General features: G+C 38.2%; 1 protein-coding gene across 5 annotated transcripts in view; it reads left to right on the top strand.

Annotated features, from left to right (window-relative positions):
- Positions 1 to 10,389, top strand: part of SULF1 (sulfatase 1) — a 110,566-nt gene extending 100,177 nt beyond the window's left edge. For 3 of the 5 annotated variants that reach the window (XM_076329583.1, XM_076329581.1, XM_076329584.1), the window contains 3 exons: positions 1,963 to 2,105; positions 2,210 to 2,333; positions 3,233 to 3,339. In XM_076329583.1, coding sequence (XP_076185698.1) covers positions 1,963 to 2,105; positions 2,210 to 2,333; positions 3,233 to 3,339 — 374 coding nt within the window. Of the gene's footprint in view, positions 1 to 1,962; positions 2,106 to 2,209; positions 2,334 to 3,232; positions 3,340 to 8,522 lie in introns of those variants that run through there. The other 2 variants (XM_076329582.1, XM_076329587.1) reach the window with 2 other exon arrangements.
- The last annotated feature ends 2,045 nt before the right edge of the window (positions 10,390 to 12,434 follow it).

Raw genomic sequence — 12,434 nt, 5'->3', positions numbered from 1 at the left:
CCTTTTTGGGACTTGACCTTTAATGTTGTCACAAACTTCAGCACATAAAAGGTCTACTTTAATTTTATCATTTTGATTTCCAAGTATATCATAAAAAACTTACCTTATCGTGAAGAAAATACAGATACTATCCCTTATGACTTCTTCTCATTATGCCCATTTTTTTATATTCTAAAAGAATTTAAAAATCACAACTGTGGAATGCTCACCTGGTATATAAGAACAAAATATTAGAGCTAGAAAATATTTTAAGTTCCTTTAAACTTCAGGGTATATAGATAACCATCCTACTGAGGCATGCTTCAACATTTCTTGGTATTCAGCATTAACAAAACAAGACCTTTCTCATCTTTGGTGGCGGAGGAAGAAAAGTGATTGAAAACTTTACTTTCAAAAACTTAAAGATCAAATGGTGGTTAAGTTACAACATACTTGACTCCAAGCAGAAAATTTGCTAAAAACAATTTTTCATTTGGAGAAAGAAGTTGTCTCCCAGTGATAATCTGTTCTGATTGCACTAGGACTTCTGTTAATATGCTTTTTACATTTTAAGATGTTCCTAAAGCAGTCATATGCATGATTTTTGTTTTAAAGACAACAATTAAATTGGCTTATTACTTTTTAACTGTGGAGTAACAAACAGTTATGAAAAGCGTTCTCATATTGCTGTGCATTCTGGCAATGCTCCAGCAACAGTCATGGTGTAAAGAAAAGTCCCTTTGGCACAGTCCATAACTTAAAGAAGAGCTAACGTATTGATTCACATTACACAGATAAAAAGGTCCAATACCATTACTATTTTTATGAAGTTTGTTCAAAACATTGATACCGTTACAGCTAGTCACAGTACTAGTAACATCTAAATAAATCTAAATAAAAATCTAAGGCAATATTAATATTTTATTACTGAAATTAAAGAGACATTCTTCTATAGCAAAACTTTGTTAGCAGTTTGTTTGAAAATTAAGAGAGATACCTTTCTTACAGCCTTTTCAGCTGGCAGAACAAGATTATAGACAAGATATACCCAGGTCTCCTCTGTGGCTGCTCCCATCACTGTGACACCCAGATCCAGGTGTCTTCAGTCTGGAGTGGAAGCCTGCTCTAGGTTTCCCCAGGTTGAAAAGTGAAAACAAGATGTACTCCAGTTACACTGCTTGGGATTGTCCTACAAAGGCCTGAGTGCTTCAATTTCCCTCTTATTTGTGTATCAAATAAATGAAATGAGGGATTGCAGTTCAAAATAATAGTTAAGTGGAAAACTCAAGCCAGTAAGGGAGAGCTGCTTAAAATGAGGCACAGGATTATCCATTGGTCTTCCTTCTCAACTTGGTTCTTCCATCTTTCCTGCATTCAAGGTGCCGGGCAAGCTCCCTGCTTGCAAACCCATCTCTTCATTGCCTAATCTCTCTCACTTGCCTCATTCCCGTACACTGCCTCGACCTTTCTTGACTGCTGTGTCATTTCCATCTCACTCATGGTATCAACTAGCAATTTGACCTTCCTCTGTAGTGCTTATAATTCTGTAATTTTCTGTTGTACTTGCATCTCAGAGGCTCTAAGTTAAGGTTACTTACTGTTGGGGGAAACAGTATCCTTACATGTAGTAAGCAATTCCAAGGAATCCTGTATACAAATCTTAAGAATCAGGATTTGTGTTGTCTTTTTGTAAAGTCTGAATTCTGCTCAATCCCAATAAACCTTATATAACTCAGAACAGAATATGCCTCATTAACTATAGGATTCGCTATCTTCTCTTTTCATTAACTGTATGTTTGTGAAAATTACATGTTAGCAACATTTATTCTGTTTCAGATGAGACTCTAATATTATTCAAATAGAGGATTTTTTAAAAATTGATCTAGAATTTAAGTACCTGAAAACCTATAGAAGTTTCACTAGTAGAAGAAACAAGCATATTATTTTTTACTGAAAACTAATAACTTGTTTCTTTAATTACAGTGGGCTCTTTCTGTGCTTGCACAAGCTCGAATAACAACACTTATTGGTGCTTGCGAACAGTTAATGACACCCACAATTTCCTCTTTTGTGAGTTTGCGACTGGCTTCTTAGAATATTTTGATATGAACACTGATCCCTATCAGGTAAACCCCCCTTTCCCTGTACAAAATGTTGTTCACCAGACTTCTCTAGGGGTTTTTTATTTCTGTTAACGAGTATTTTTTCCCTCCATTCCTCTTTTTCTCAGCTGACGAATACAGTACATACAGTGGAAAGAGGCATTTTGAATCAATTACATATACAGCTAATGGAACTGCGAAGTTGTCAAGGCTATAAGCAATGCAATCCGAGGCCGAAGGGACTTGAAACAGGTACAAGAAAAATAGAAGTGTTTATTTTCGTTTTATTCATTTTTTTTCATCTGCTTAAGCACTAATTGTATCCATGAATTGTCGCTCTCCTAAGTGTTGCTCTGAGTAGTTTGGAATGATCCACATACACCATCCTGCACAACCGCATGACCAAGAAGCTCCTTTGCAAGTTTGCACAGATTATTCTAGACAGATATTGATGGCAAACAACGAGATTTGACAGAAATGTTGCAGAAATGTTATCATGTTATTTGAGCTCGTCAATAACAAGCATATGGAGATCTTTCATAGTCATAACTCTTTTCTCTGTTGCAGGGTTTATTTGGTTAGGTTTTGTCTCCCAGTAGCAGGTGAGGTATTAAATCCTGTGTTTATTCCAGTTGCTGTTTGTCTATATGAACAACCTCAGGCTCTACACCACAACTGAGACTTAACATTGCAAACTTCTAATCAGCAGTAGTCCCCCCCATTTTTGAGGAAAGCAGTAGTACTTTACAACAGTCTCCGAGTAGAAAAATAGCTGGTATTTATACTTCATAACTCTGGAATTCATTGCACTTAAATTTGGTTGATTGAATATTGTGATTTTTTTTACAGGAATATTCCGTTCTACATAATTTGTGGTGTTGCATCTTTGTACCTCTTTCTTCAGCTACAAATGTTTCTCTTTTTTAGAATATCTAATTGTTTGGGGGTTTTATTACTTTTGAAAAACTGTGGTTTTTCAGTTCCTTTATATAAAACTTCCAGGAAATCTTTGTTGGACTGCAGCTCTGTCTTTATTTAACACAGTACATTTCTTTTTAGGAATTAGACGCTGTGCATGGAAAACTACATTGTGAATGGTTTTACAAGTTCTAAACACTAACAAAAGTTACTCTTGTATTTTCCTATATCAGGAAATAAAGATGGAGGAAGCTATGATCCACACAGGTATCCACACTTTTTTATTCTTCTCAGCAGCTTCTTTCCAAATAATTGCATGACTCCAGTCCATTTCAACTAATGTCTGTATCCTGCCATGTTGCACACAGCATAGCTTTTGATGCATGCATTTTCTAACTACTTTACACTGAACTTGGCCATTGTTTTTTAGATCTACCATTCTGCATTTAACGTAGCTCATTGTCATAGCAAGACTTCATACAGCTCATATTCCATGCCTGTATTTCTTAGATGTTTACACAGGGAAAATGACACAAAAAGAATCACTTCTTTTGGGTTGTTTTCCTGTTGCTGGGTTGATTTTGAATGGGTTGGGGGTTTTTTCTGGTTTTATTTAGGAAGTCTGTACAGCTGCTTTTTAAACGTAAACCAAATGTGCTTAAAAAGCTTTCTGAGGTATATGTATCCAAAGAGCCTAATCAACCTATGGAAGTAAAGTAAAATCTTCTCACTGGCTTTAGGAAATGTTGGCAGATGCTGCTTTAAGCAAAAGCAGTGCTCAATGTGAGCAGCATGTGCTCAGAAGCCAGCAGGAGACAGGTCAATATAAGTATGGTAGAAAGATAAGGCTCCTTGGGGTAGGGGGGCCGACGCTTTCAGACCAGATCACACACGCGTGAAACGAAATTTCTTCAAAAGATTGTAATATTTGAACTGGGGAAGAGCACTAGGTGAGGGTTTTTATACCTAATGCTTGAACCTGAGGAATACATGAAAGACTGATGTTTGCAAGTATATTTATCTGTTTGCAAGTGTACTTATCGTACCTACGTGTTTATCATGCAGAGCCCGGTTCCTCCTGGTGGAGTAACCAGTCAAACATAAAGCAAAAGCCTGAAGAGACTGAAAAACCTCAGTTCTTAACAGTACTGCACTTGCTGCTCATTGAGCAATACCTGTACTCAGGGTGAAAAACAGGTTAAAGTCAAGTGTCATATTTAGACTTGATACCTTTTCATGGTACATCAGTTTTATACATTTTCTTCTCCATGTGCTTTGGTGGATTATCTCCTGATATACATTGTTTACCTGAGATGTAAACTGGGTCCAAGGAATATACAAGTCTACATAAAACTTTTTTCCACAGGGTCTTCTGAAAAGAACCTTGTCATTAGCTCCCAGCAGCCAGGGAACAATTAAGATAAAGTATTTCAATGTTTTATAGATCTCCAATTTAAGCAGCTAATTTTTCCTTGCAGCCAATTTTGAATTTTCTCACTTGAGTAATTTTGGGATCTAAGAAAACGATAAGCTTTCGTTTGGTTATATCCCAGTTGTTTGCGTTGCTCATTACAGCCTGGTGGAAACTGGTTACTACAATGATAGAAGGTAGTCTCTGTAATTATGCTTTTAAGTCTTTCATTAGAAGACGTCCTTGTAAGCATTCCTCATTTTAACTAGAGATGTAACAGAAATGGCATTTTTGAATTGTAGGATTGCATGAAATAGTAGAGCACACAGGATTAATCTTTCAATTATATCTTGCTACACTGTTTGGTAATGAAAACATTTTAACTTCTGATACCAAGTCAATAAACATTATGCTACTGGGATAAATAGCAGGTATAGTATAACACAAGTGATACTGCTCTCTGCCATTACATTCCAGACACCCAGTTTCTTAATATACACAGATGCCTGGGTTCAACATTTTGGTTCAAACCCCATCTTGGTGGAAATTGGTTTTCTCTTCTAAAACAGAAAGAATATTTTATATTAACAAAAACCATTTATCAGGAATCATTAGAACAATCTCTTAGAGGATCCTTTTCTTGATGCCTGCAGAGAAACCAGCGGAATAAGAAAGGGAAAGTCCTATGCTGCTAAATCATCTGAAATACGCCTTAGGCTTCCTTCAGATCGTTTAGTTCATCCACTCAGACCTGTTTCCAGTTCAAAATGTCCTGAGTTAGTACCGTGTTACAGGTATTACAAGTACAATATTGAGACAACAGGTCTGTATGGAAACAGCCGGTCTAGTGCTGTTTGCTTAACACCTAGGGAGAGAGCTTCAGTGGGGAAGAACTCGTGTCACCTGTGTCCTTTGATGGACCGAACAATTCTGCAGACATGGTTGACAACAGGATGTGGGAATTGCACACTCCTTTCTCCTCTCCTGCTTGTCTGAGGCTTTTCAAAGCCACCAAGGAGATGATTGTACCTACTTGTCTTTAGTCTCAGAGGAGATATATCCAGATCCCTTATTAGTTTTGAGACAACGCAGCCACAAATGGCATCATGGGACTCTGGGGTATGATAATTGGAGAGTGAGTCTTGATTTTTAAAAATTGGAAGATATTTTACTGTGAACAGTTAGCAACAATTTTTCTCTCTTTTGGGTCTATGACATAGCTGACAGATTCCAAAATATTGTTCAAGGAAACCACTGCCATGCTGTTACTCGAATGCATCTGCACTTTCCCATTTCACACCTATTTGTAATGAGATTTCTTACAGGGGAAGACCTTTTCTTTCCTCTCTCCTTCCCACTGTATGCTTTGATTTCAGTGGGAAACTTTTCATGCTTACTGCTAAGTTGTGGAATTAAGCTGTGAGGTGACTCAACCAACCAACCAACATACAGCCAGCTCTAGGACCTTAAGAGTTTGCTTTCCTATTTGTTTAACATGTATGAATACAAGTTACCTCTGTCCCATGTGTTCAAACACGTTATTTTTTCTGCTTGACATGAAGATCATTGAACAATTCTCAGTGCCTTCCCAGCTGTGAAACTCCTCCGAGACTGCAGAAACAGTGCCGCATTTAGAGGGGAAAAAATAGATCCAGCACGAAGGACCATGTAGCTCTGACTCAGCCTTTGAGCTCTTTTGTAGGAATACAGCAAACTCCTTGCTGATCTTACTTTGCTGCAGCGCCCGTTGCCCCGCTGCTGAGGCTGATGGAAAACCCTGCTCCTCTTCGCTGGCCCCCCAGACCTCCCCACCGCCCACCCTGACACTCAGGCTTGCCCGGCTCGACCCCCTGTCCCACTGCCTGGGACAGGCAGCAGAGGCTCCTCTGGGCCCAAAGGCACCTTTCTGGCCCCTGCTTTGCCCTCCGCTGCCCTGGTCCATCCCCAGACCTGTCACTGGTCAAACGGCAGCACTCCAGTTTCAGTTTCTGCTATCACACACCAAACCGCTTCGGCCACCGACTTTCCTACAGGCTCTGATTTGGCAAAGAAAAAGACATATGAAACTATCAGTACAAATAATAACAGAGCAAAATTTAAAGATTGTCGCATTTGCAGTGTGGTTAATATCTTAGAGGGTTTGGTGACTAAATTCCTCAAAAATGCATCCCTTCGTATGATGTTTTCTAGGGCCCTTTATACCTCTAAGCGCTGGAATAGTAAGACTTTTTTTTTCTTGAAACCTCTGCACTATTTAATTATTTTTTGTTTCAGGAAACAAATTGTCCATAATTTGTCTTACGAAGATGGCTCTCATGTGGCCATAACATGATTTTTATTTCTCTTGTCTACTTCAGGAAAAGAAAGAAGGAAGACGCTCTGTCATAGCTGTCCTATCAGATCCAAAAGCTTGTGTTGCCTCCTGTAATAGGGAGTTTGCCAAGTGTTTGCAAAAAAAATATTTCTAAAACTTGCTTTAAAAAAAAGAAGATATTTAAATTTTACATTGTAAAATATTTACAGCTGTTGTATTAAGTGAAGAAATATCAATTAAGATCAAAGATTCAGGTGTTTCCAAGTAAGGAAAGTGGTCTCTCTCTGGTGCAGAATAAGGCCCCTCATCATAAGAAAATATCAAGTTTTTTTCTGACCATAATGGTGTTTTTCTGACTTTCCATATGGTGGACTAAATAGTGGAGAAATTCTTTCCACTGTGAAATCCCAAGCTAGTAAAGAAGCAAAGAAAATAAGCTATGATAGATACAAGTTGTATCTTCTGTTTTACTTGAACAATGAGAAAGGCCAAGTTAAAATGCAAACAAATTAATGGAGATGCCAAGGACCCACTGTAGGGATGAAGGGTTCAATATAGATAAATATTTGTGCTCAGTTCACGCTGTTGGACTACAGCCACTTGAACTTCCAAGGTAATTACTACTACCCTACCTGCCTGTACAATTTTCAGAGAGTAAGTCATCTCAGTGAACTAATTACTAAATATTGCCTACAACATCATTTGCAAGGACAAATTTGCCACTTTCCCTGACAGGCTTTTGCATTACCTGATTAGTTTTTCTTTGTAATTCACTTTGTTGATAAAATCTTTGGACTGAACACAGTCTGCGCAGTGAATTAAATGAAATAGTGGTGTTCGGTGTTACTTGTCAATATAAAATTTCACACTACATTTGATAATCTGGGTCACTATAGTCGCTGTAGTGACTTTGAAAAATCTTTTGGCAATGGGTTTCCTTCATGTCTTTGCTTTTTCTGGCTGTGATCAATATAAAATGCAGCCCCATTGCTACTTATAGACTCATATGTATGCCCTTTATTCAAACTAATTATTTGATAAAGCTGTTAGACATTTTCTTTGAAAGCTTTTTTTTTTAATTAAAAAAAAGAAAACCTTTAGGAGGTTCTGTATCTATGTATATTTTAACACTATTTTACGGAGTGGTGCAGTCCTATAAATTAATTCACACCAAGTTCTTGCAGCTTTTATTTCTCATAATTGCTCCATGTAAATTAAAATGAATGTTTACAAAGTAAATAAAATACTACCTTTGGCTGTCATTTATTAAATAACATATGGCTGGTTAGTTTGTAGACCATATGCCTCAAGCTACCCAGACACCAAATTGCTGTGGGCGTTGTTGAAGTTCAGGTCACTACTGGCTTTCAGAGTTAGTCCCATCTTTTATACTTAACCATTGTTCATTTATTCTGTATTTTGGTGGAGTGTTCAGGAAAGGCGAATGGATTATTCGTATACTGAAGCATCTTTCCTGCCCTGAAATATCAGAGGAAAGATTTGCCTCTGACTGTCATCACAAAGCCCCATTAGACCAGAGTTTGCTCTTTTTTACTCAGTCTAAGGATGTAGCAGAAGACAGGGAGTTTCTTGCTGTGTGTTCAGCAGGAGCTCTGAACACACCTGAGCCCAGGATCATTAATATGATGACAGAAGATGTGGAGCGTCTTACATTTTGAGCTACATACATTGTGAATAGCGGTGCTTTCAAGCAAATTGGAGCAGAAACACACATGGAAGCTTTGCTTGCACTTTTAAGCTGGTGTTCACCATTAGGCTTTATTCTTTCTTTCAACAGAGGACAGTTATGGGATGGATGGGAAGGCTAACCTGCCCAATTTCACTGGCGACATCGACTGGCAAGGACTGGAAGACTTGTACAGTGTGAATGAAAGTGTATATGAATACAGATACAACTATAGACTTAGTCTGGCTGACTGGACTAATTACTTGAAGGATGTAGATAGAATGTTTGCACTGCTGAACAGTTACTACCAGCAAAATAAAACAGACAAGGCTAACACTGCTCGAAGCAACGGGGACGGGGATGAATCATCCACGCCGTTTACCTTGGTGGAAATGACTTCTGCTGAAGAATCAAGCGGCCTGCCCGCAGAAGAGTTGCAGCTTATTGTGCCAACGGACTTGGCAGCCCTCGCTTTGAGCACAGTGAATTTAAGTCAGGAGAGGAAACTTGAATTAAACAATGATATTCCTGAGAAAAGTAGTTTGAATGGCGCACACTGGAGAAATAATCATCAAGCTGAAAAATGGATGGAGGATAAAGAATCGGACCGTTTTGATATGGATTTCAGTGGAAACGGTTTGATAGAGTTGGAGTCCCGGCATAGCTTCATGCTACAACCCATCAGCATTCCTCAAAAAGACACTCATCAGGACAGTGACGCTGTGGAAGATGCATTTGAAGATCAAATATATCTTCCCGTGAGGTCTGATGAAACCCTCGTTCATCAGGCTGTAAACGTATCCATTAAGGACTCATCTATCGGTACCCAGAAAACAGGAACTTTCTTAAAAAAAACGGAACAGAGTCTTGCAGGGGAAACTTCACAAATCCTAAATGTAGAAGGCAGTGCCTCAGCTCCACCCTCCTCGGATTAGATCAAGTTGTAAACCATTAAATAAGTTCTTCTTTTTCTTATTAGCAAACTAATAAAGGTAATCATGGCAACTGACACTTCATGTTTATTGTAGATACGTTTTGCAGCTAAATTGAGCCCAGTTCAGTATTTGTCTGTGTGCATTTGTTTTATTCACACGCACATATTTTCACAGTAATTCTCCCCACTGGGAAACAAGATTTCCAGTTTTTGATGAAAAGAAACAGTGTTAATTTTCAAATGCAGTAGCACATTCTCCGAAAGCTAAATATTATTTCTTTGAAGAGGATGTTCAAGTTACTTTCTCATTTCCAAATGATCCCACCATTAATGAATGTTTCAGTCCACCCAATCTGTCTGCATAATGTCTTTTTCATAAATTATTTTAACCACTGGAAATTCCTAATGTCACGCTTTTGAGTAAAATGCACTTTTAAAATCTGTATGCCATACCATTTATGAATCTAACACCTTACATGTTCTTAGTTTGCTCATTGTCTCATGTAATTGTGAAACCAATAAATAGATGGACAGGAAAGAGGTAACAAGCATGGATTGTGGAAACAGACTCTGAATATTATTTTTGCAAAAATATTGCATGGTTTTGTTACTTTGATTTAATTAAATTTACTCTCAGAAAGGTATGGCTAATGATTGTTAACTGTAGGAGGATTTGTTTAAATTGGATTGTGTCCCTATATGTTGATATTGTCAGTATTAAAAATCCATGAGGTTTTTTGACTTTTTTTTTTTTTTTTGCTGATACTGGTAGAAAGGTTCACATCAATACATATACGCTTTTGTCACCGCATCTGATTTTTATTATCCCAAACAATATCTTGAAAGCATTATTAGAATTTTGAGACTTAAATTCTTTTTGTTTTGTTTTGAACAGGCCTTAAAGGGAATGATAAAATCATGTTAGATTTACATTAGTCTAGATACAAAAGGCACATGAGGTAAAAAATAGTAGTTTAGATAATTTTTGTTGTGGTATTCTAAATTTTTTCTTGAACTTTACCAAACATTAAATTTTATAAAGTATAATGCAAAAATGACTTTGAAAATCTGTATTACTCAAAACTTAATATTCTCCCTTGCTTTTTATAAATTTCTAAATAATTAGCACAACAACAACAAAAGAGAATTACCTCAAACAGATGTAATTCCATAGTGTCCAATTCACGGGTGTGTTTCCTATCTGTTACATGTTATTTAGTGTAGTGAGTATTTTTTGGCTATTGCAAGCACTGCAGGTTAAACTTACATTCATTGCATTGTATTTTAAGTTGAAACTTTTTAAAAAGGAGATTCTTTTAGTAGGATTTTAATAATTTTAAGAAGCAGTCTTTTTGATGGACTCTGTACATATGTTAAAATTACTAGCTCTTTATCTGATGTATGTGTCGTGGGCTGATTGATAGAAAAACATATTTATGGTCATGAATGATGCTATTTGTACATAGGTTTTAAGTTACTAGGATACAGACTGTGTTTTTAAATCTTGTATAATATTTCTGTGATACTTTTATAGAACAATTCTGGCTTCGGGAAAGTCTAGAAGCAATATTTCTTGAAATAAAAAGTGTTTTACTTTACCTGCTTCAGACAAGTCCAGATGATCCAGTTTTCCTCCTAATTAAGATTTCTTTTAAAAATACGTTAATAGTTTCAGTTTTAAGAATCCATCCACATTTAAAGCAATGGGTAACTAAATAACACACTACATTCTGTTAGCTATAAATTATTCCTGGAGATTGTGAATAATATATATTTTTTGTTTAAGACATGCTGTGATTTTTTATTTTTTTTAATTCCCAATTCATCTGATCCCTTCTTCCTTGAAGTCAGTGTACCGAGCTGCACAACCAGCGGTTCCCAGAAGTAAAGCAATGTTACAGGGTGCCATCCCCTGCTTTGCCGCTTTCCCTCCTCCCTGCGGAGCTCTCCCTGCGACAGCAAAGCACAGCAGACTGGACACGCAGGGCTTAACGGAGAGGGGACCACAGATCCCTAGTCAGGAGGAGTGTTTCCTCGCAAAAGTCTTCCCAAAAGGGAATTTAGCTTTCAAGGTAAACGCTCTCTTACTTGCACTCTACGTTTCTTTGGTGGCCTGTGAATAAGATTAGCTTCATAAGCTAAAATCGGCCTCTGAAGCTATGCTTCTGGATCTCTTCTTTCTTCTACACAGTCCTTGGACACCGATGCTCCTGCAGACATGAAGTTACGGGTGATGTTTGTGGGAATTGGGAAAGAGGACCAATGGCTAACCTAAGTGCTCAAAAATCAGTCGTTGCAATGCTAGATAGACCCCTGAGAGATGCCTACCCCTGGAAAGCACACTGGCAAACATAGGATGTATTTCAAAACAGGGTGCCGAGCAGGCTGAGCCAGCAAGTTTGGGAGGACTTTAAGGACAAAGACAAGTTGGAGCAAGGTCCCATACAGCTACCTCTCATATCTTTGTGCGGGGAATTACCCAGCACCAACCACGTGCCCTCCATTCTTTGAAAGTGCATTTCTTTGAAAGAACCAAGCAAGATGCTTTATTCTCTCTTAACGCCTGGGTAGAGATAGAGAAGGGAACGGTGCAACAGTGTGGTCCACCCATTCACCCCACTTGTCCTTTCTCCTTACCTGACAGCTTGAAGTACTCACTCAGGAAACGGAAGAGAGCGCATCCTCCTCAGCTCGAAAGTGGTCAACCTTCCTTCTTCCAGGACAGCGCCCTATCCTCAAAACTATCAGACAGTTTAGGTGGGAGCCTTTTTTACAGCTCTCTTATAGGAGTGGGGAGGGAAAAAAATTAAAAAGAGACTTATTCTGTAGCTAAGAGGTACAGGGAGCAATGAGCTCTGATCCTTGCTTTCTGGCAACATGCATCAAATATTAAACCCGCCCAAAGGTAAGGGCCAAAAGCTGTCATGTCCCTAAGTAGGTGTCCTAAGCAGCATGTTGCTATATTTGGCATTTCTTTCTGTACAAGTACTTCTTGTCCCGCAGCTGAGGCAGTCGAGTCCATATGCAGTGACTGTCCATGGCGTGACTGTCAGGAAGCTCTTACAGGCATCAGGCAGCTGCAGGCTCAG

This window comes from Aptenodytes patagonicus, chromosome 2, assembly GCF_965638725.1.
Source record: "Aptenodytes patagonicus chromosome 2, bAptPat1.pri.cur, whole genome shotgun sequence".
Lineage (NCBI taxonomy): Eukaryota > Metazoa > Chordata > Aves > Sphenisciformes > Spheniscidae > Aptenodytes > Aptenodytes patagonicus.
This window is presented reverse-complemented; position numbering and strand designations above follow the sequence as displayed.